This window comes from Ammospiza nelsoni, chromosome 2 (genome assembly GCF_027579445.1).
Source record: "Ammospiza nelsoni isolate bAmmNel1 chromosome 2, bAmmNel1.pri, whole genome shotgun sequence".
NCBI classification, from domain to species: domain Eukaryota; kingdom Metazoa; phylum Chordata; class Aves; order Passeriformes; family Passerellidae; genus Ammospiza; species Ammospiza nelsoni.
The window spans coordinates 18513359-18538700 of record NC_080634.1 but is presented as its reverse complement, the minus strand read 5'-3'; the positions used below and the strand labels follow the sequence as shown (position 1 = coordinate 18538700).

At 41.5% G+C, this 25342-nt stretch overlaps 1 protein-coding gene across 1 annotated transcript in view; it reads right to left on the bottom strand.

The window, feature by feature from the left end:
* Positions 1-16187: 16187 nt before the first annotated feature.
* The window catches only part of ALCAM (activated leukocyte cell adhesion molecule), a 115889-nt gene continuing 106734 nt past the window's right edge, over positions 16188-25342 (bottom strand). The window contains exons 15-16 of the mRNA XM_059466090.1: positions 20093-20206; positions 16188-18509 (exon numbers count right to left, since the gene is read on the bottom strand). Of these exons, the coding sequence (XP_059322073.1) occupies positions 20119-20206 (88 nt within the window). The 3' untranslated portion in view covers positions 16188-18509; positions 20093-20118. The remainder of the gene's footprint in view (positions 18510-20092; positions 20207-25342) is intronic.

Genomic DNA, 25342 nt, shown 5'->3' with positions numbered 1-25342 from the left:
AATGCTTTATGTCTCTAAGAAACAATCTCAGTAATTTTGCTGATGTTTTGTTTATGCTGTAAGAGCATATTGTTTCTCGAGAAGCATAGTTGTAGCTTAATTGTATGATAATTGGAATTTAAATACACATCATAAGTGTAGCTCATTTATTTGTGCTCTTGAAAGCTGATACAATGCTGGAGATGGCAAACTGGAAGCTGCAAAACACCTACTCCTTCCCATTACTAGAGAGTAAGAAATTTCCCCTTTCTACAGCTGGATTGTGAATATTGGCAGATAGGCCAGTCTGATGGAACAAAGCAGTGCAGGCTCAGTTTTGTTGTTTTCCCAAGCTCTGTTATGTGGTGATTTTTTGTCATTTTGCAAATACAAGAACTTGATCGGTTCAGTTTAAAGGGAGAGTCAAACCATCGTGGGTTCAGCAGGAGATGTAATGAAAATTTCAGGGAGTAGGTGAAAATAATGGCATTTGTAATTTGCAAATTTTTTTTTGCCATTGTGTTCTTCTGCCAAGGGACAGAACTTCTCATCATGTGAGTGTCTGCAATTTGTTTCCTTTCTCCCTTAACTATTCTTTCTCCTTTTCTTGAATAAGCTCTCTTCTGTTTATCCAGACTTTCTGTGTGTGATGCAAGTAGGTCTGTTGAGATTGGGCAAGGTAATATTTGAAACTGAAGGATAGATTAGATTAGATTAGATTAGATTAGATTAGATTAGATTAGATTAGATTAGATTGAAGGAAGAGGTTTTTTACAGTGAGGGTGGTGAGGCACTGGAACAGGTTGCTGTGAGAGATAGTGAATGCCCCAACCCTGGAAACACTGAGGGCCAGGTTGGATGGGGCCCTGAACATCCTGCTCTGGTGGAAGGTGTCCCTGTTTATTGCAGGAGGGGTTGGACTAGGTGGCCTTTAAAGGCCCCTTCCAACCCATTCTATGATTCTGTGATTAAGATGTAAGAGCAGATCCAAAATCTATATTATAGTTAAGGAGCCCTGTTCAAGCAGTTTGGACTCCAGCTCTTGGTGTACATTTCTGTTTCTTAGGCTTCTATCAAAATGCTGAAGTCAGTAAAGGTTGAATTCTATGTGACTCACTTCTATTGATTTAAAAATTAAATCAATAGAAATGTAATACATATGCCAAAAGCCTTCGTGATTTGAAATGAAAGGCAATTAAAAGATGATGATCTGGGCTGAAGTCATTAGAAGAGATTTATGTTCTAATTAATCTACATTTCTTGTTTCTATTAAGCTTCTTCCTGATATAATAAAACCAACTTTGTTATTCTGCTCTGACCTTTCCTCAACCAAATTCCCACTGCCTCAAAGTCAGGAGTCTAACTGCTGAGAGTTTTTTTCTTCCTGTCCACCTCAGAACACACAGAGCTCCATGAAGAAGAAACTATCAGGATGTTGACATTAAATGCAGTGATTTTGGCATGACTTTTTTTTCATATTTGGGAGATAAGAAAAAACATGGAAATTAAAGACATATTGCTGTCATTCTTGCTATTTATCTGATCCTGGACTAAAATGTCGTTAGAGTGAATTAGATGCTGGAAAAGTGGAAAACACAGAATAGAAAAACAAGTCTTCTAGCAATAATTTTGTCCCTAATGTGAAGGAAAAACATAATATACATGGATATTTATAAATGTATAAATTTCCTATTGAAATGTAAAATAGGAATAAGACAAGGGAAAATTGAAGAAATAGCCATATAGGGATGTACAAGCAAACAACTATCTTGACAGATACCATTTCTTTTATACTGGCAATTGTGAAAGGTAGCATAGGAACTTTAACCAAAAAAAATTATGCATAGTGTTGAGGTATCCTTGTAGATATTGGTAAAATGCAATTAGATTTAATTTGCAAACACCTGGAATATAGCAGTGGGGGAAGCCTGCATACCTTTTTAAACCTAATTAGAACATCCATTTTCTCTTCCCATCTCATTTTCAATAAAAGCACATGCCCATTTTTGAATTATGCTCTTACAGCTCTCTAATAGTGTTTGGCTGGTACTCTCACCTCAACTTATTCAGTCTCAGGCATTATATTTTCTCTTGGTTCATCTCATAAACTTCCCTCATCCATTCTATTTGCTTATTGTGATATGATTCCTCTATTATTAAGATTTTCCTCAGAAATTTTGAAATCCTGTTTTCCCACCCTTGCTGGCTGTTGCAGCCTAAGTACCGCAGCTGCCAGGAGCCTGTGCCCATCTCTTCAAGATGCTGACATGTCACACTGTGAACTCTCTCCTCCTTCACAATTTTTGTTGCCCAGGGACATTCAGTGACAGAAACACTCTGCTTCTTTCTTGCCCCTTCTCTCTTCCACAGTGAGCAAATGTCTCATTAGCAGCTGTTCATTAGCTGTTCCCCGGCTGTTTGTGCCAGCCTGAAGTACCTGGCCAGCTCTGTAAGTGGCTTTAAGTGCAGTCAGCCCTTGTCTGCACAAAGCATGGATGCTGTGTTGAGACCATTAAGCTTTTAACTGTGTCAGTGGTTTGTCTTTTTTCTTGGCTGGAATCGTACTTGTCTGTGTGTTTCCATAGTTCTTTTGCCTTTGCAGCGTGATCCTGAATGGTAACTCCTAATCCATAGGCAGAAGGGGCTGGGAGCTGAGGGAGCTGAAGGTGTTTAGCCTGGAGAAAAGGAGGCTCAAGGGTGCCCTTATCACTCTCCACAACTTCCAGAAATGTGGCTGTAGCCAGGTGGGGGTTGGTCTCTATGTCCTGTCAGCAATGGACAGATCCAGAGGACCCAGTCTCAAGCTACATCAAGGGAAATACAGCTTTGATATCAGGAGAAAGGTTTTTACGGGAAGAGTGATAAAGTGCTAGAATGGTCTGCCCAGGGAGGAGGTGGAGTCACCATCTCTGGATGTGACGTGTTTAAAAAGAGTGGATGTGACACTCGGTTTAGTTGAGGTCTTAGGGCATGGATTGGACTCAATCTTTAAGGTCTTTTCCAGCCTTGTGATTCTGTGGGTGCTCTGGGGCTGTGAGCATGTGGGATCTCTTAAGGTAAACTCTTGTTGGGGGGGAAGGCAGGCAGGGGGGGTACAGCTGCTGAGGGATTGGGTTCTACAATCAGTGCATCAGGCCCTTGCTGCTCTGTGCTGCCTCAGATGATGGCTGCTGTTTGAGACAGTGCTGATGTGATTGCTGCTGTCAGCCCAACGTGCCCTGATTCCCTGTAAAACTTTTTTTTCTTTTTTTTTTCTTTTTTTTTCTTTTTTGTGAAAATGCTGATATTAGCATGTCCTGTGGGTTGTATAAAGTGTGCTAGCCAGGAAAGCTGTGGTGGTAGCTGTCTTCCTGAGGTGAGTCAGAAGATGCTAATGAAAGAAACTTATCTACATTTCTCTGCAATCTCTGTTAACAACATATACCTTCACTTTCAAACAGGAGCCCACTGAATTGGGCATGTAATAACCATTTCAAATGTGTAAGAGCTTGCAGATTGCAGCAGTGAAGAGAAATGATGTTAAAGAGAACTGGATTAATTTTATAGACTGGGAAAATAATGGGTTTTCTGACATTTTTTCCCCTACAATTTTTTATCCACTTTTTAGCAAATCTTAAGTTTTATAATGAAATGGGGAATTTTTGTGTGCTTTGAAATGATCCAGTTTCTGCCATGTAGCAGCTGGTTTGTAACTCCACAGGGGAGTATTTAAGCAGCTCAAGGCTGTTTGAAAACATTGTTTAATGATGTGCCACCTCTTTCATGGGATATCTGCAGTATTTTAGGGTTTTTTAACATTTTTGTTTATTATTTGTCTGTAGGGGGTGTCTTGACTCTGCCCTGGAAACAAAGAATTTGCTGTAAATGTGCTTTGATTGAAGCTCTGCAGCTGCTGTGGTTTCTCTGGTGCACAAAGTGCTGTGTGCACCCCGGGGGCTGTCAGTCCTGACAACACACTGCTCATGTATCTGCACATTCATTTGCTGGCATCTTTTTTTGAGAGTGTGAGGATCAAGCAAAAACTTGGATACTTTCCTCCTCCTTCTGTCTAATTACCTGTGCCAATCACGTGCTGAAGGAAGACTGGAAGTTACATCACTACCAATCCATGACCATGAGATCAAAACCAAATGGGAGACCAGTGACCAAGTAAGATGGAAAGGAGGTAGAATTGCAGTAGCAGTGAAGACAGAGAATAAAATTATGGTAAATAATTGGGATAGATTGATAGCAATTTAGATGTTTGAAGGAATTTAATGAGAGGAAAGAAAGACTTTTGCAGCAAGACTGATTTTGGGATTTTTGCTTCACTTGTCATCAGGTGAAAAATGAGCTGCAGGGATCTTTCCAGGATGGAGATCAGACAGAAGATAAACAGGTAGAAGGCAGAGGAAGGGGGAGAGTAGAAAGAATGTTTCTGCTTGTGGTTGGGTTTGGTAGTAAAAGAAGAAACAAGAGGAGTCCAGGAGCTACTTGACAGGGGATCCACAGCTCTTCTGAAAATGGTTTTGGTGATGCAGTATGGACTGTTTAGTGCACTTAACCTACCCAGAGGCATGCTTCTTCCAGACTTTTACTGCCTGCCTTAGTTGCTGACTCAATACTGACAAAGTGTCTACAATGCTTGCCTGCAAACATGTGGCTCTTGCTTCAGCACTGCCTTCATTCCATTTTTTCAGCTTTCTCTCTGTGAGGACTTTCTCATCAGAGTTTAGAATTAGTTCAGTATATGGATATGATTTCTCCACTTCATAGCTGTTTGACCAAAGCCTTAGTGAAAGCCAGTGCCCTATAAAACAAGGGGCTTGGCTGCATTGTCTGCCGAAGGAGCTTGCTGGTAAGCTGAGTTCATCAGATCTGCACAGCTCTGTGTGTACTCAGCCCTGCCCAGGGCTTTTCTGGAACTCCCTCCTCCCTGCACATTCAGTCCATCCCTCTGTGCACAGGAGAACACGAAGGACAGACAGACCCTCCCGATGTGAGGAAGATGTGATGTCAGGGTGGTAAAGCCTGAAGCAGTACGTGTGTATGCATGTACTTGTGCAGCAAACACAGGAGAAATGGAGTTTCTGCAGGGCTGCTTGCATGCCCAAGGCAGCCCCTCCACGCCTCTGCCATGGCTGCAGCCCAGGGGAGGGAAGGGACCTGTGGGGACGGGACAGCACAGGCACAGGAGGGGGAGCTGCTGTGGAGCAGCACTGCAGGGTGGGTGCTCTGCAGGGTGGATGTTTTCTGTGGGTTTGTGGCTCATGCTCACATCACCCGTGTTCCAGTGCTGTTCAGTAGGACCCTGGAGGGCTGGAAACAATGCCAAACAATGCTCTACAAGGTTTTAGTCTGAGACACTGCAGGCTTGGCTTCCAGAGTTGCCAGCCTCTCCTGTCTCCTCTTTTCTTGAGCCTGAGTTGCTGCATCACAGGCTCATTTATAAATGGGTGTCACATTACAGGAGAAAGTTTGATTCATCATAAATGGCAGCCCTGTGTCTCAGCAGATATTTTCTGAGTGTTGTGAGCCTAAATCAAGGCAGTGTGGATTAAACTGTCCCTCTGATTTCCTAGCTCACTTTCAGATGATGTTTGTCAATCTAAAGCCCTTTCACAGCTTGGAAAATACTGTCTTTTATTAAAAGTCCTTTGAAATCCTTATCCATTATCTTGGCATCTTGTAGCAGGTACAATTATGTCCCAAAGTTTGGTTGACCAAGCCTTGTTCACTGGATGACAGCTTCCAATCCTCTTCAGTAAATAATGGTTCCATTTCTGTAAGGTTTATTTTCTTGCCCTCTATTTGATATCTCAGGCCAGGGAACAGTGTATATTCCTACCCATCCGAGTTTAAATGAAGCAGACAGCTAACTTTGATTTGCTTCTGTTCCTTCTCATCAGACAAACTGGCTTGCATTAATCATATTAATAAAAATGGCATTAAAATTATCAAGTTTTAAAAAGACACATGACCCACCAAGTTACAAGTATGCATATTAATTACAGCTTGTCTAAATTTTAGCAAAAGCTCAAAGGAATCACAGTTTTCCCTGCATGTTGGCTTTAATTTGGAAAGCTCCCCATAATGCAAGATGTATCCTATCCTGGTACAGTTCTCTAATCACAGTATGCTTTAATTTTGATGGATGACCCCCAAATGCTCTAAATCCACTAAGATTTGCAGTAATTAGAATTTTTAAAAATACTTTGTTTCCTGAACTATCCATGGTGACATCCATTTATTGTCACATGGCTTTCTCATGTCATTACTCATTCTCCTTGAAAAAAAAAATGAAAAAACAAATCAAGTAATTTGTATTTAGGGCTTAGTTTTGCTACTACATGGTGGAGGGAGCATGTTTTCATTTATCTCTTTTTAGTCACTGCTCCCTGCTTGAGTGATTGTGCTGTGAAGAGGTGCACATTTTTCTGAAATGTTGGAAGCCCTTCCCCTCCCACCTCAGTCTCCATTGTCCCAACAGGAGAGCCAGAAAGTCACTTCATCCATTCTGAGAGCTTGCCAATGGAAACTCAAGCATAAGGTAGAATTCACCAGGCTTTTTTTCCCCTCTGTTTCATGCTTTCTCTCCATTTTATTTTTATTGTAATGTTTCACCTTACAATGTTTGTGATATAATATATGATACTTGAATAGAAAAACCTAGTGTATATTTTCAGTGCAGAATATTTATTTATTTAGTGGTTGTACAAAACAAGACGAAGTGTTGGGATGTTAATCTCCTGTCATCTCCCCCAGACTCCAGGCAAGGTTTTTCTCTCCTCCTGAGTCATGATTCCTTGTCTGACCTTTGCAGAGCAGCATATCCTTTCTCAGTCGTGTTTCTCAGCCTTGCTGATGGTTTGCTGCTGTTTGTTCAGCTGCTTGTGCTGTCCTGTGCTGTTTTCTCTTCCACCAGCCTCTATTTCTAGTCAGAATTTGCATGTTTATTCTGTTTTTTGTTTTCTTAGCTCTCTCTCCTCTCATTTCCTGCTTTGGAGGTTTCAGACCATTCCTTTATTTTCCAAAGTGCATTTCCCCCTCCTTTCGCTCCTTGTCACCTGCATTCCTTGGCTCGCTGGTGTGTCTGACGGGGCATCCCCTCCCTTCTTCCCATCAGAGCCTCTCTGAGCGAGGTTTTCTCCTTGTCCCTGCCCCTGGCAGCCAGGGCAGTGCCCAAGGGGAGGATGCTCCCATCTCCTGGCAGCCAGGGCAGTGCCCAAGGGGAGGATGCTCCCATCTCCTGGCAGCCAGGGCAGTGCCCAAGGGGAGGATGCTCCCATCCCCTGGCAGCCAGGGCAGTGCCCAAAGGGAGGATGCTCCCATCCCCTGGCAGCCAGGGCAGTGCCCAAGGGGAGGATGCTCCCATCTCAGGGCAGAGCAGTGCCAAAGGGAGGATGCTCCCATCCTCTGGCAGCCAGGGCAGTGCCCAAGGGGAGGATGCTCCCATCCCCTGGCAGAGCAGTGCCAAAGGGAGGATGCTCCCATGTCCTGGCAGCCAGGGCAGTGCCAAAGGGGGGATGCTCCCATCTCCCAGAAACCAGAGCAGTGCCCAAGGGGAGGATGCTCCCGTGCTGCTGTGCAACGCCAGCCCCTCAGTGCCCCTCCGTGAGCAGAAGAAGCACATCTGGCACTGGAACAGCTGCCAGATGCAGGGGAAGCAGCAACAGCCTTGTCCCATGGCAGAGGGTGCAGGACAGGAGGAGCAGGCTGTGATCAGCACATGCCTGCCAGGCACGGGTGGGGGAAGCCTGCAGTTCCATCAGACCTGGGACTGATGTGGGAGATGCTCAAAGTGCCATCTATGGAGGTCCCCTTGCCTTTCCACAAGCATGGTGTTTGCTGGGCCTTTCCCTCATCCATGGCTGGTTTTACCCTTTCTTTCAGAGGTGACAAAACCCCAGCCCAGCAAATCAAGACAGCAGGTCTGTACCACCACTTGCCAGTGTCTGGATTTAGGCAGGGAGCCCAGGAGGGTCCTGGCTTGACTAACTAGGGGAGAAAAATGTTTCCTTTCTGGGGCAGCTAATAATCAGGTCATATTAACAAGTAAAATTTGATTAGGCTTCTGATTAGGAAAAAGTAAGCCAGGAGTTTGAAGCTTGTTGTGTCAACAGAACAGATTAGCTTGGGTCTGACATTCTGCTTTCAATAAAGAACTGTTAATAGAATAATAGTTAGTGTCTGACTTCCTCATGAGGCTCTGACCAGGATACAGGGCTTTGAGCAGTTGCTAAGTATCACTGGATATGCACTGGGACTTCATAAAAAGCCAGGCAGAAGGCTAGCAAATCATGCAGTTACAATAAACAATGATAAGGGAGCAGGGAAATCTCTGACTTTAATGAATAAGGTGAAACTTGCATGTTGGGAAAATACCAGTCTGTTGCTGTCATTTGCCTGAGTGACCAGTTGGAAAGGCAGATGTCCTGTTGAGGGGCCCTGAACTCACTGTTGTACAAGGCTTTATTTACAGAATACCCCTGTTCAAAAAGTTCTGAACAATTCTGAAGGGGACAATTGACCCTTTTTGCAGGAAAGCATTGGGATCATGTCACCCACACTTTGGGAGTGGGCTCATGGTGTGCCAACATGGATGGTGTGACCTGGAATGGTAATGGCTTTTGGGTTCTTCCTGAGAACAGATTTTAGAAGGAAAAAATAAATAATGCTTGTAAATTTTGTATTGTGCTGGCTACTTTTAGCCAGCTCTGAGAAATGGCCAGCAGATCTTCCCATACTAAAGCATTGCTGTTTTGTCATACGAACTGTTGTCACAGAAAATCAGGGAACTGACTGTTAAAACCATATTGCAAATGCTTAACATTTAGAAATATAAATAATGCTTAGCCTACTTTCCTGATCAGGACAGGATCCAGTGACAGTGTGATTAATCATGGGCTGTTCAGCATCAGTAGGGGGAAATGAAACCTATTAATGCTGCCGTGTTCTCCAGGCACCGAGGCTGTGCTGGGAGGAAATGATCTCTGACGTGAGGGAAGACAGACTCCTAATTCCACACACAAAATTCCACCTGCTGTCAAGAATGATTAGGGATCAGAATGGTATCTGAGGGTGTCTGTGGTGATTGCTTGATCTTTGTGGCTAATGAAGTTAACTGTCCACAGTCAGACCCCCAATAAAGTTGTGTGGGGTGTTTTACACTGTGCCTAAAATGCTCCCCTGCCCCAGATGTGTAGGGGCAGGACAGCTGCTCCCTTGGAGGATGGTTGTTCTCTCTGCCTCAGACACCAGCAGTGTGAGGGGGTCCACATTGCCCTCAGCCCAGAGCAGCAAGCTTTGCTTCAGCTTGTTACTTCAGACACTGGGGGCACTTTTTGGATGCTGCCATCATTACCACCAGCATTAACAATGCTCTTCAACTTTATTTGTGGGGCAAGGGGATGGGAACAAAGGAATGTTTCTTCTATATCTTTGAACTTCAGTGTAGTGGATTTCAATAAAGATATCTGTTCTATGTTATAGCCAGGCTATCTTTGTCTACTACACAAATGATTCATTTCAGCATAACTTCTATGGATTTTTTCCTTCCTCAGATCACTTTGAGTTAACCTATGGGGAGGGGGAGCAGACGTCCTGCTGGAATGCCATTTCTTGGATTCTAATGTGTCTGCAGGAAAGCTGTAGATTGTCTGAAGGACACACTAAGGGCAATGCACTGTGATCCATCAGCTCAGAGAGAGCAGGAGGGTGATGATGGGAACAGAAACACAGTGACAAGTTGCTGTCACATGCACACTGCTCATGCAGATGACAGGGCAGTGCTTGTACTTAACTGGATCCAGGTAGTGGTATCAAGGCTCCCATATGGAGTGATTTGTCTTGGAAGGCAGGTGAGCTAAAAATAACCAGGCAGCTGCAGGGGAGTTTGTCTTGCCAGGTCCCCCTCAGTTAGGGATCTGTATTAGTAAAGCTGAGATTGCTTCATTACTGTCGTTGAACCCACTGAATTTGGGAACAAATGTAGCAGCACCGGGACCAGTGGAGAAGCAGTAATCAGAAATGTTAATTTGGGAGGGGAATGGCTAAAGGAAAGGAGGTGCAAGGGGAACAAAAAAGGTTCAGAAGTGGAGAAATGGAAAGTAAGATAAAAATCAAGTAGAAAAACAGAGAAGGGCAGATTTTCCAGCAGTAAGAGTACGAGATTTTACAGAAGTTAGTGTAGCTGTCCTACTGGCCTAAGGCCACCAGGATGCCAGAGGGAACCCTTGGGACAGCTCACTCTCCTGCCAGCCAGGCCCCCTTTGGAAAGGACTGGTGTAGGGAGGCAGAGCCAAGAGGGATAACTTGCACCTTAGTGTTCAATGCTGTGGGGAGGGAAGGTGATGTTGATCTCAGTAGTAGTTATGTGTAATTAATAGGATTTAGCATTGATAAATGGTAGCTTTGTAGCTGTAATTGCAAGCAAAATAATGTAAATTGGAAACAGTTGTCTGTTTATTAGTTAATTAAACTGTTTTATTATTTATTAGTAATAGGTTGATTAATCAGTAAGAATTACAGTCCCTATCAGTTCTGTCTCCAGCCTGCAATGTAAAGGAGCAAAGCCAGACCCTGAGGCAACAATCCAGCATGTGATTCTTCTGAAATGGACCTTGCATGACTGCATCTCTGTGGAACCCAAAGTGGTAAGAAAGTGTTGTAAACATGTTAAACACCAGTCTGGTTACTCTTCCACTTAGACTGTCTTCCACAGTAATCTACAATCCTCGAGGTGATGTATTTAATGTAAAAGTTCTTTCATTCCCATTTTTAGCTCATTAGTTCCTACATGGTCACAATTGTCCTGATCTCTCAAATGCCCATGTAAATATTTTGGTTTAGCTACTTTCAGCATATGGTTCCTCTTTTGAAACAGGGGGGTTGGCAAATTTTTGTTCGGAACTCTATAACAATCTTTTCAAATCTCTCTGGATATTTAGCAGCTGCCATTGCAGACAGGATGGTTTGGGGTTTATTTTCTGAGTAGCCTTTTATTTCTTCTTCCTGCGAAACATTATTTAGTTTCCTTTGGGTAAAATTCTCATTCCTGTTTTAATTTCATTTGATGGTTTTCTAATGATTTTGGATCAGCTTTAATGCCTTATGAATAATTTCATTATTTGTTCCATCTCGGTTTCCTGACAGCTCCTCTCTCACTACCTCTGTCCTGATGTGCAAGTTTCTGAATTAGCCAGAATTCAGAGTTTTCCCCATGTAGATGAGCATCAGTAGTACACAGTTGGGGTGCTATTTGTGATACCTTCACACCAAAATTCTTTTCAGGATGGTGGAAGCAAAAGCTGTTTTGCCCCTTAGAAATTCTGTCACCTTTGCTGTTTACCATAGCCCCAATCACTGTTTCTTTGGCCATGTCTCTGCCCTGTGCCCAGCCAGCAGCAAATGGCCATGCCTCATATTTCAAGTGGATTTATTAGGAACGCTGAGCAATGCACCTTATGCTGGACTACTTATTACACTTTTGTTTTGTGTCAAGATCTGTTTGGATGAAAGAAGTGCATTGAAACACCATTTGAGAGGGTTATTGGTTAATAATACGTTGAAATGCAGTTGAATGTTTTTCCTCATGTAAATTTATGCAAATGTTTTTGCACTGAAGGCGGAATTATTATAATAAAGCCAGTAGTATGTATATTGAGGAAGCTGAGCTATTTGGGTTTAGTTACCCTGTCTCTTAGAGTTGAAGACACTCATTCTGTCCAGTCTAATTATTTCCACAGAAGTTTTTTTGTTTTTCGTTCCTCTCAGTTCCTCTCTGAGCTGAATTGTACTGATTGAAGAAGTGCAGATGTTTAAGAAGTTCTCTTGGTACCTGCTGCTATGTTGAAGCTGGATTAGTGCTTCAGCCAGCCCTGCTCCAGCAGCTACTGCTGTTCAGCCATTTGACCTTCCTGCAATCTGCTTAATGCCAGCTCTGTGCACACCTTCTGCAATGGCTGCAGCTCCCTTCAGCATTTCCATCCTGCTGCAACTGGAATTAGATGGATTTGTTAAGTGTTGAATTTACCTCTGCCCAGTACTGCAGGCTGTTCCCTCTCCGGAGCTACATGGAGAGTTTTGGTGGCTTCTTCTGTTAGAGCTAAAGATGACCACCAAGGGTAGCAGCTTCATAAAGGATTGCTCTGACTGCTGTGAGCCCCAGATCCCCTCTTGTTGATACCTGTTTGCACCTTTTAGCTCATGTTAGTGCAGAGAAACGTGCACATAATGAGGAGAGAGCAGATGTTTGAGTAAGTGCTCTAGGGACAGCACTTGAGAAAGAATTAGGATGGAGCAGTGCTCCTGTCCAAGGGCTGTGTCCTTGGAGGATGCTGCTGACCACAGCAACATTCCCACCTCAGATTCTTTTTTGCCCTTTTTATTTTTGAAGATTTGCACTTGGAAAAGTATTTAGCTTTCATTTAAGGTAACTTTTAGTGAGTTATGCTTCTATTTGCTGGCAGTTTCACTCTTCCCTTTTCTCCCACACCCCTTTTTGATGGACCAAACACTTGACTTTTCAGTCAGAGGCAGAGTGAGAGGACTTGGTCCACAAATATGACATTCTTAAAAGTTTCTGACTACTGATGACTTTTGTTGCCAAACTTGTATTTCTTATACCTGCCCTGAATAAGTGTAAAAATTTCAGTGAAAAACTCTGCTTTTCAACTGCTGTTCCTGATGTGGTTTGGATTGGGAAAATCTGGGACACATTGCTGTGCAGAAGAGAAACAGCAAACCTGGACTGTACTGCACAGTGGGTTATTTCAAGTACAGTGAGTGGGGGAAGAAAGACATTGCACTTAGAATAGATACAACGCTTGACAAAAAAAGCCTGAGTGTTCCACACACTGCTAATCTTGCTAGCTTTAGTTTTTATCAGAAAGTCTGTCTTAGCTGATTTCCATATCCTGTTTCTTTCTGTTTAGTAAGTGCACTCACTTTGGCCAGTTGTGTTTGTTGTGTGTGTTTACTTCCTTAAATTCATGGAAATGAGTGTTATCTGTCTTTATTTGGAGTAATAAAACCAGATAAAGCTTTTATATCAACATGAACAAAACCAAATTAGTGCAGATATTTTGTCTATTATGAGGGCTTTATTTGAGCCTTTAATTCATTTCATTTCCTGAATTTAGATTCAATTATATGTTCTTCCTTTTAAATGTATTCTGCTGTCCAGGCTAGAATAGCTCTTCTTGTGACAGATGCAGATATTAATGAAAACTCTTGATCTGGTGTGTAGACATTATTGAACCATTCCAACACAACCTGAATTTGTAGTTGCCTTTTAGTCCTGGAGAAATCAAACTGACATCAGAGATGTGCCCATTCAGTCACTTAACTCCTCTGGTGAGAATCTCAAGGGGCAGGGGGGAGAATGGGTTAGGATGATGTGAGTTTAATCTGAGAGAAGCATTGTTCTGGGTTTTCAGTTGGTCTCTTTTAACAGAAGCTTTATGATATAGCTTATTATATAATTATTGCTCTCTTACTATATTCTATATCAGTCTATAATTATTCTATTATATTGTAGAATATATCTGAGTGAAATTGAACATGGTATTGTAATAGAACATTGTATTGAAAGAGGGATTCCTTTTTACCAGAAAAACTAAATGGGTAGAAGTCACTATATTTAATTTGTTACTTTTTAGAGCAATAGGATGTTCCTTCCTTCCCTCCACTCTCTCAAGTCAAGGGCTGATTCTCATTAAATAAATCCTTGCATCATAACTACATGGACTGAATATAGGAAAAAAGATCACATTCTTAAACTGAGGACTTGTGCTGGCATTCCAGTACCTAATGATATTTATTTAGCATTATTTTTAATGCTATGAGTGACAAGAAAAAGGTTAGATGAAAAAAAAGGGCACAGTGGTGTGCCTGGATATATGTTATGGTATTACAGTTGAGCCTTGGAATGTGGGTTAGATTTTTGTGCAATTTTCCCAAAGCAGGGAAACTCCAGGGGACTCCAGAACTATGGATGCAACCACATAGAAGCCCAAGCAGAGGAAGCTTGGTATGTTTCTACCTTTTTTCCTGCTTCACAGTCTATTTCATGTCTCCAGCTGTGTTAAATTGCTGATATTTACTGGGTGTGCTGCAAATGGAGAACTGATGGTGAGGGCAGCAGAGAACCCATCAGTACTGGGGATGTGGCAATGAGCACAGGGAACAGACTCTGAGAGAGGCCTTGGCTCTGACACCTGCTGGAGCATGAGAAGAGGCAAAACATCTGGGGGGAAACAGGGGGAGGGTGAGTGATGACAGAGGCACATTACTGTTTTCTCACTAAGAAACAAAATTTCCTAACAATTTGTCAGGCTCCACCTTTTCAAGCTGAAATTCATTACTACATCAAAGTGAATGCCTTGCTACTAACAGAAGAAATGTCTCTATTTAGAATGTAAATGAGGAAAATGCATGAATTACAGGACATTTTTAGACTTGTGAGTGGCTGGGTGGATGGCGTTAGTCTTATTTTAGAAGTTGGCCTTGACATAATTTGATAATAAGTAATAGGCTTAGTTTCTGATTCTCTAATAGCTTGAAATGCAGCAAATCTTTGCTGAATGTGTGAGCTGCATTACACAGGAATGCAAGGCAAGGGTGTATGTGGGGGGTTGGCTGCTTGGTTTGTTTGCAGCCTGGCTGCCTCCCTTCCCTTCCTACAATGCCCTCCCTCCCTGGCAGACCACCGGGAGAGAGGGCTGAGGTGAGCCTTGCTCTGCACTCAGTTATGCCGGCTTGAGGATGTTATCCCTTTCCAGAAGATCTCGGGAGCCCTTCAGGGGTTAGGAGCACATAACTGGAAGTTTTGCACCTGCTGTGCTCCCCTGGCTCCTCCTGCCTGGAGGAGAAACCTGCCTGAAAATGCTGTGCTGGGCGATTCTTGGAAACAGACACCCAAACACAGATGCATTCTTGTCAAAAGGAAACCCAGGAAACATTTGCACAGATGTGGTTGACACAGGAGGTCATGATCTCATTTCATATGTCACTGCTTAATCTTAGCTGAGATAATTACAGACATATGGCTGTCTAAATATGAAGTCAACAGGAAGGTATCCAGCTACATGTGGTACTACAAGTAAATCAGATTTCACTGCAACAGCCAGCAGCTGAGGCTATTAGGTGCATATTGGATATTCCCTGGTAAAATTTATCACTAAAAGAAGGACAACAAATTTAGATTTATTCATTCTTTGCATGTCTTTGTGGCCTGGTATCAGTATAGATAAAACTCACATTAGTATCTCGTAATCTTCAAATAATAACCAATATAGAATTTAGAGTTACTTATTTGTGAATTTTTTCCAAAGCATGACAGGATGAAAGCCCTCTGTCCAGAAAAAGGTGTAACATGGGTTGATGCTGGCAAATCCTGGAAAACACCCAGACAATGAGGTGTGGATGGTTGTTCCCCTGGCCAGCAGCTGTAGGTGCAGTAAAGCCCTCCAGCAGAGGGTGGTCTGCAGTACTCAGAACCAGTACAAAATATCCCTGATGCTTTTCCTTTTATAGTGCTGACCCCAATTACTTTTTTTTCCTTTCTTTCCAGAAGGCCTCGCCTTCTGGCCATACCATTATCACGTTTCTGTAGCTCATCTTCACTGCAGCACAGCTATAGCTTTGATATTGTTGCTTCAGAGGACTCCCAGAGTTGTTTGGGAAGCCCGTGGGTGTTTTTGCAGGATACTGCCTTTGCAGTGAAACCCCCAGGTTTGTTCCAAGCTCAGTGGCAGTTTCCTGCACAGCCATGAACAGACACCACTAATTACATTATTTCCTGACTGTAAAGCAAGAGGATGGGCTCTCCTCTACTGCCTCCTGTCATGCTTTTAAACCATTTGTGAGCAGGGATTATTTTTTTCTTCCTGTGTGTAGTAAACTGAGGTTGAACTCTCGTGGTGTCCTTGCTCAGATTTGAACAGGTCCCCCCAAATTCACTGCTAGGGTAATTATTTGTCCAGGTCCCAAGCAGAGACCTGCGCGACGAGCTTTGGCAAGGCTCTGTGCACCAGCTTGTGCTGAGGAAGTGCTCGTGGTGCCCAGGTGCTGTGGGCCAGGAGGAGCCCCACAAACCCACAGCCATCACCCCATGGCCTTTCCTGGGAGCCAGGCCCCACAGGGGTGCATGTGCAGGGCCACAGGCAGCGGCTCGAGCGCTGGGTGCGCGCCTTCCCTCTTGTACACTGAGATTTCACACAAGCCAGTGAAGACATACTTCAGTTTTATTGTTGTTTAGGCATGGATAGAAACATTAATTCTTTTGCACTCTTGGTTCTTGAAACTTGCCTATAGTGAACTCGGAGCAGTGAAAAACCCAGCTCCTCGGACTGACGATTTAAAGTGCATAGGAGATCAAGCAGAATCCCAAAAGGCGAGGAGTTGTTTGTATTCCTTTTTCTGTAGCTGTGAAAGTTGAAGGACTTTGTTTTCTTCTCGTTTGCCCTATATTCCCCTGACAGTGGTATGAAAATTTTCAGCCCTTCCCTATGCTTTCCCTTTGAAGTTTTCCCTATCTTTGGAAGATTCCTCTCCGTATTTAAGCATTATTTGTAGTGTTATAAACAAAGAGAGGCAGTAGATGCACACTCCTTCACAGGACTCTGGTACAATGTTTCCCGTTCAGAGTCATGTCCACTGAATTTGTTCTTACTTTTACAAAACAAGTGTATCACTTGGCAGTGTTCTTGCACCAAAAGAAAAAGATATATTTATATATAAAGTAACTTTTTTGTGTGTTCACGTTTTATTTTCGAAAAACAGGTGTTTAAAAATTTTAGAATTTTTTTAACAAAATTCTAAAAAGAAAAAAATCACAATATTTACAGAGATAACAGAATGGCTTAGCCATGCAAAACAAATTACTTTGGTTTTTCCCCCATTTTACTTTGGTTTAAATATTGACCAAGATTATAATTTTTTTCTTTTTGCCAAATAAAACAGTAACAAATTAAAGTTTAGAGGCATATAACAGGATTTCCCTCTAATATTTTATACAGCATAGAGTTTATAGGACATCTTATGTATTTAATCCATGCCAATGCACTACAGGAAGCTTTTATTAAGACATCAGTCACTACTGCCCAGACATTTAACATTTTACAAATTTACAAGTAACAGTGTTTTCTGCCCCCTAAATAATGCAAAAGTGGCAAAATACATTTCCTAACGTCCATCTTTTTCTTTTATTTATTTATTTATTTTTGCCTACCGGTCTATAAAAACTTACTTTTCCCCTGGATATTTGTAAATGGAAACCTGATGTTCTGCTTACTTCCACTGTTCCTCTCCATCAAAGCTGCCTGTTACCTTCTTCCAGAAACTAACTTTCCAGATAAGATGAAACTTATCTCCCTTAAGTACAGCTTTCTATTGGCCATTCACCCTAAAACCTTTTCTTATCAAGTACCATTCTAAAAATTCCCTCAAGCAAAAAACATGTTTATAAAGTTACAAACTTGAATGTAACTAAAGATACATAGACATTTCATTGTTACAATTATATGTACTGTTTGATAAATTATGTACCAGTTAAAAACACTAAAATTATCTCAAGGTGCATTCAATATCTGTAGCATAGTTAACAAAAACACACAAAAAATATATATATATATATATTCTATTTTTGTGGGAAAAAATGCAGCTTTGATATGACCACTTTTTAAAAAAAGTTTCCAATTCTGACTGGTATCTCTCTGAAAAGAAGAAAAGGTACAGTACTTTAAGGCAGCGAATAACATAAAGGAATCAAAATTAATCCAGAATTCCAGTTCCTTATCCTAATGCTAACATGAAAGACGACTGATAACCATCAATAAAATGCGTGTCTTGCTCTAGAAGAAAAGGGTTTTTCAGCCACCAGCTGTATGTAGGCTAGGAATTTTTCATAGTGTTCCTTACTCAATACCCAGACTTCTTCAGGGAAACTCTTTATTCCCCTTCTAGCTTGTTTAGCTTTGCATGGTTTTTCAAATGTTCACTTTCATTAACAATTTAGTTTATTCTTGTCACAGCTGTCACCCTTCTGCTTTACCATGATTTCAAAGAATGAAAAAGGAGTTTGACATTTTCTTTAAGACAATCTTACACTCTAGGTACTTGCTACAAAGCAGAGGCTTCACTGATTACAACCAGAATCAGACATGTACCTGCTCAAAGGGTGTCATAAAAACAATTGAAATAAAACCATTACACTATACATCAGATTAACAGCAACTCCCAGAACAAAGCCTTACAGTGTATAAAAATAGCTACGTAAAAAATTTACATAAAGGCAAACAAAAAGAAATCTTCAGTGCAGACATTTACAAAAAAATATTTCAAACAGAACACAACATGGTGACCTATTATCATGGCTGTTGCCAAAATTAGTTTGTGGGGTTTTTTTAGCTTGAGATAATTGTGTCTAAAATCCTTTGAAAACCTGGTAGTATGATCTGCTTAATACTTGAACCATGAATAGCTGTCACTTCTTTGTATATGTTTAAATACAATCCACGTTCATGCTTCAATTGGTCTATATGTATTCTCTGAAAATATGAAAGATAAAGCCAGTTAAACATTTTAAAATATATTAACCATCATAACTACGCAGTATCTATGCTGTAAATAAACAGCTACATGAAAAGTACTTTCTTCTGCAGCTCAGTAAGGTAAACACTTTCTTTCATGACAAGAATCACTGTTGCAGTATTGTTCCCAGTAAATCCAGTAAGTTTATCTGGTAAGCAATGGATTTATGTTCATTTCAGTTATGCAGATCTACTGATCTGAAGGAATACAGAGTAGAAGATTAGACCAAAGGTACACAGTGTGTTTATGCTGCAACTTTTTCAAAATCCAAACTGACTTGTTTTCCATCTTTAAATCCTTCCTAGGACATCATTTTGGTACTCCCAATTCTCTTTTCCAAACTAGTAAAACAGTGATATTGCTGGTAAAGTGCCTACAACAATGCTGCATCTCCTTATATACTGTGTAACTCCTCTATATAATCCATTACATTCTAAATACTTCACACAAAACTTGTGGTTTGTATTAGAAAATTTCAGACAATACTGACATATTGAAATTATTGACAGTTGCATTCATTTAAAGAAAAAACCTTGTTATATTAATATGAAATATCATAATTTAACATAATTCCATATGCCTTAAACCCTGCTACCCCAAGAAGGTAACCAGTGCTATTTATTAAGATCACTGAAAATCAGGGCTGTCTACAGCTTTCCTGTGAAGGAGCTTACAATGCAAGCACCCCTGAATATGTAACACTCTCATTTTTAAGACTATTTGATGACTAACTAAACAAACCTCTATGGATGGCTGGTTTCCAGACTTTTGTGTTAATTTTAAATGACCTAAACTGGCCAGAAGAATGGTCTGACCCCCTCCCTTGGGTACCAGGAGGAGAGGTGCAGAGTGGTGTATGTATGTGTGAGCACAGGGTGGTGCTCTTGGTGCTCTGCAGTGCTCCTGTAATTCCCCACAGAGCTTGGGCATCTGCCAGACCATTTGTAAACAGTTTACTCCATACAGATCCCAGCGGGGGAAACTTTCAAACCTGTTCCTAATGTAAAGAGACACACAGTGTCTCCTTCCAGGATAAAACTGATTATAGTACAGGTGTGTGAAATCTAGACTAAGAGAATTGTTTTGTTCTAAGGGAAGGAAGTTGCATGACTTTACATTAATGATGGAAAAAGTGACCAAGGACTTGGAAACTGTTGCTTTCACTAAGGGAAGAAGTTCCTGTAAATATTTCAAGTCATAACTTGAAATCTTCTTAACTCTGTCTAAACATACTCTTCATATAAACACACACATACACATGAACAGTGGTACAGTATAAAATCTGCATTTTCCTTTCCTCAAGCACATGCAATAGACTAAAGCCAAGTAGCAAGTTCCATCTGAATGTCAGACTTCTTTTTATATTTGTATATGAATCTCTGAATTCTTAACTGGCCAAAAGTTTGAGTCTGTCTGTCCTAAAACTACACCACAAAATGACCCCACTCTGGAAGGTGAGCACCAGACCAAGCTACAGCTTTGATGACCGGAGAGGAATGGTGAACAAAGAGATTTTAATGGTGTAATATGAAACACTTACCTGGAATGATGACTGACACGTTTTCTTTAAGTTTCAGATTTATGATTGTTTTCCTCTAGTTTTTTGTTTTCTTCTATATTTCCAAGATCTTTGTCTACATGTTTTGACGCTGTCCTACAATGTAAAGGAAGGTCATTTTTTTGCATGTCTACAGCATTTTTTTCCATACTCATATAAATGACACTGCCTCCTCCCCTCACAGTGAACAGAAAATTTTGACAGTTCTGTTCTGAGCAGAGCAACAGGTTTGCATATGTCTGTAAATAGACCAGTGACACCAGATCTCCCACTGCTGTACCACAGGAAATATTGCAGCAGGGCTCTGTGTGTTGAGCTACATCTTGAGGAATTCAGAATTATTCTGAGCTAGCAGACATTTAGTAAGTTTAAACCAGTTGTGGAGATTCATGTTTCTTGACAAAGTAACTGTGCAGCTTGTTTCAATAAGCATGAGTCTGCTTTAAGGCATACTAAAGCGTTACAAGTGTGGCTAAAATATCTTGATCAACACAGCAATCTTTTGTGTATTTGTAGTAAATGACTTCAGAGCCCATGCCAAACGGAAGCTCTTCAAATGTGAAGAAATTCATGAAAATTCTGGCACCACTGAAAAGAAAAATCTCATTCTGGCTTGTAGGTCTGTGTTAGCTATGACTGACAAGCTTTGGGTAAAGATGAGATTGTGTAAATGTTTGAGGGAGGGGAAAAAAAGAGGTATGCCTCATTTAAAATAGCAGGTCTTAATGCATGTAGTGGTGATGAATTAATGAGTTAAGTGCTTAGTTTAGCTTAGCACAATAAAACCACTATGCCATTCATTTAATCTGTGAGAAGCCTCACTGTCTGCCAAGGTGAAAGATTCCTGCAGTGCTGTGATAACATTTTGAAGGCCCCAATTTTTAAAATGTAAATGGGCAAGTATATTTGAGTGGGACAAAGTAAATCCCTTGTGTCAAAGCAGATTATCGCATCCGCATTTTCTCGGCAGATAATTTGCGTCCCCTACAGAAACGTACGGTCTGCTGCGACAGACTGGTGCACATGCTCACCCTTGCTGCAGGGCACAGACCCGAGTGACGCTGACTGGCAGAGCACCATGCAGACACAGGCTGGGAGCGGGACGTGGCACGCTGACACCATGCAGGAGCGCACGGGATCGCTGCTGGAGGGGCACCCGAGCACATCCTCCATCTGAGCAAAGGCTGCACCCACCCCTGCCCTGGGTAAGGACCCTGAGCAGCTGCCGGGGCAGGGAAGCTTCCTTCTTGTCTCTGAAGGGAAGGGAAGCTTCCTTCTTGTCTCTGAAGGGAAGGGAAGCTTCCTTCTTGTCTCTGAAGGGCTCCTGGGGCACTGCACATGCACCCAACCCCTCCCCATCGCCGGAAGCGATGCTGAAATGCTGCTCTCCTGATCGGGGAGGATGGGATTCTGCATCCCAAATCCCACAGGCTGCACTGAAAGGGACCTCTCTGAAATCTTTTCCTGAGGGGCCACAAGTTTTAATATTTTAAAGCTGCATTATCTTTTGCTGTTGGTTTAGGGTGCCTCTGTTATACCTGTGTGACTGACAGGAAGGTATCATGCTGACAACCCATTTACTGCAAAGATCTGAGCTCTTCTTCATTACAGGCAAATTTAATTTTAAAAGTGCTGAGATAGTATTACAAAGTTACTTGTTCTACAGTGGTAAATTTCTATTGCACAATAACACTATTTTTCCTGGTATTCAAAACCTGAAACACATGACATGAATTAAAGGGAAGGACATGAAATGCAAGGAAGAAAATTCAATGCTTTGGTAGGGACTGACCTTCTGTGGGCTTAACAACCTTTCACAAATCTCTTTAATCCTAACAAAAAAGAAACAACCCTTCAAAAAATCCCTTGAAAATTAAAAAAAGTTTATAATTTAAAACATGTTTGGTTTAGGTTGAGCACATAATTTGGCTTGTCATGTGGCTAATGAGTCTTTTCCATAAATAGGTCTCACAAAATTGGAGACAATAGGGGAAGAGATGAAAAACTGAAAGAATCTGGACTCAGGCAATTACCTGAGCTGAAGTGAGTTGGATGTGAGAAAGCAGTACTGTGCACATCTGTCCTCATATAACTGCTAATGTCTGCTCATGGAGCCTGGATAGACTACTGGCATGGCTCACTTGGATCCTTTTTTTTGGCCTCTTATCACCAGTTTTACAGTGCCCAAATCAGACTGAATCTCATATGACCTGACACTTAACAGCAGAGAGAACTGTCTCATCTTTGATTAGCTTAAAAGTGTTCAATGACTAACATCAGGAGATCCTGCAACGAGATCAGGTTTTGATTTTTAAAGTAATCTATTTTAATTTTATATGCCGTCAAATCAAATGTCACCTTTATTTCCCTAAAGCCACCCTGGGCAAAAATGGGAAACTTCAAGGGCAACACTAACTTTGAAAGAGGCAGGTGCTCCAGAACTCTTTTGGAGGATGTTACAAACCACTTGCTTGAAATGAGAGCAGCAGTTTTTCATGTCTGACAATCAGATGGATTTTGATTCTCAATGCCTGAGACTGAAATGCAGCCATTTATTTATGACGGTTCAGTGATCCTGCTGACCTGTTTTTTTTGTTCCCCAAATGCCATTATCGAGGCAGAATCACCACCTCAGCACAAAGAATGCTTCAGCCTTTTTTTAGTGCTATCTAAACAGTGCCACTAAGAGAGGCAGGAGTTATTTTGCTGGGAGGTGGGGTCCCCAGGCAGGGCTCTGCCAACAGCAGAGGAGCAGCAGCGCCAGTCCCAGGGCTCGACAGACGTGCTTGGGTTTGTAACAGAAGCGTCTCAAAACATGGGTTCCATCACTTCCTGAGGTGACCTCAGGCACAGGACAAGTGGTCCTTGTCCAGCTTAACATTCAACAGCAGTTGTTCCTTTTAATGGACTTTTTCTGTGCATTAACTCCTGCCAGCTTGCTCCATCTGCAACTCAAGACCAACCTCCTCATAATATTTGAGCAGCTGGGCAATGGAGTCTGAACATATAGAAATATTCCCAAGGGTTTGCCCAAAAGGGAAGACAGCTCACTCTACCCAGACCTGGAGCAGTCTCACACTGTCATTATCTACAGCTCCACAAAAAAAGCCCACATCTTTGATAGTGCTGTTCTGAAAAGTGAGAAGTTAGTTGTATAAATATGAGTTTACTCACTCTTCTTTTTTTTTTTTTTTCCCTTTAAACTAATTTGTAAATCATGGATCATTCTGAGGTCTTACTAAAATTATGACTTGTATTTAATATTTATCTATGCTTGCTCTTCAGGAAAATAATTATCCTCAGGGAATCCTAATCAAAATCTCCCTGTAAGTAATACCAAAGTGAGATTTTTAGCATTCTTCAGAGTGTGTGTGCTGTGAGGCCACTATTTTCATGGCTCTTGTTCAGATACTTTCATAGCATTATTTGTAATATGAAGACCATTTTCCATGATAACTATTTTGCCTGTTGCAGTGTAAATACAGACTACATATAGGTGACTCAAAATTGCTGTATGGTTTTAATTTCTGATCTCTTTTAATCTCACAAGTCTAGGCCTTGCCCTCAACACTATTTAAGGAAGAAAGTGTGCAGTGCTGTTTGTCCCTGTTACCCAACCTTGTGATAATGACAGGTAAGATGATACACATCTGTGCAGTTCTGGGTGCTGAACCAAGGGCCATGAATTTCCTTAAAGCTACACTCGACTGCACTGCTGCACATGATTTTCTAGGAGCAAATGGTTTTACACACCCCAATCTGGACTGGCTGCAACCTCCTTACTTACTCCAATCTTGCCTTCCACTTCCTCCAATTATTTTTAAACATCCATCAGTAGGAAAAACCACAGAGATAAATATTCCAGCCAGAAAAATATTCCAGCCATCAAGAAATGGGTGACCGTTTTTAATTTGTGTCACTTTTATATTAGATTTGTATTATGAGCTGACACTTTCAGAGATGTTTGGTAACTATGTCTTTTCTCTGAAAGGGAACTGAGTGAAAACTAGTACAAATGCTGAGTCTTGTTGAAAACATACTGAGTTTCTTACATCTTTGGCCCATCACATCTGACTCATATGCTTGTTTGCTATAAAATATCAGAAAAGCAGAACTTTTAAGGTTCAAGTGTTCACTTTCAGAGATGCCAGCAACCTTTGTCATTACTGTGACCTAAGAAACATTCTAAGAACTTGATGTGCTCTGAGTGTGAACAACTTTAAGACTGCTGCTGTGATTCAGCTGGCCCAGCAGAAATGGTGTCCATTGGATGTTGAACCACTTTAACCCTGATCTAGTCTTATGTGACTTGAGATTTGGGCACCTCCCAACCACAGGGATAAAAATGGGGCCAAGGTCCAACTACAAGCCAACTTCCATGACTAGAGAGCAGGGCACAGGTTGCTGAGTGCACTGTTTCCTTTCTGAATCTTTCATTTCTGCCGTACTCTCAGCTGTTTCTGGCAAGGTGAAAATTTCATTTACCTAACGTGGGTGTCCTGCAATCTCTCAACTGACACTTGACACCAAAATATTACAAATATTCTAAAGTGCTGAGTTATATTCTGTTCAGTACAGATTATTTTACAACATCCTTTTTGGAAGAAGGAGAAATCTGCTGAGAACAACTGTTTGGCCTTCTGCTCAGATGAAGGGGAAACAAGGCATGCTGGGGTAGGTAGCCTCAACTCTTTATTCAAGAGGAGGTTGGATGCAAGATGTGGAATACAGATGAGTCTCTGATTTATGGGATAATATTCACACTGAAAAGAATATGTGGCAATAATCAGCTTTTCCATCAAGTGAAGCTGGGGCAGTGAGTAACTGTACGAGTGATTTATTGTGAATATACTCCAAGGCTACAAGTATAATTCCTACTTAGTGTGGATGACAAGACAAGAGAAGATTATACAAACCACAACACCAATAACAGAAAAAAAGTAATGTTTTTCTTGCCTCGGCAGACTTGGAAAGTTCTGTGCTGCTGCCTTCTCAGACTTTCCTTTGGCGTCACTTTGGGGATAGAGATTAGGTGAGTTACTGGTCAAGGGTGGGTTCAAAAAAATACCTGCTACCTGCTGGCCTGGATGGAGGGGGGAATTGTGTCCAGAGGTGTAAGTTGCTTTTTGCAAGGTCTACTTTGATTGCTAGGCTATGATTCATAATGAAAACTTTGTCAGAATAGGTACTGACATTCTGCTTGCTCCTGCAAATATGGTGTGCAGAAAGCAG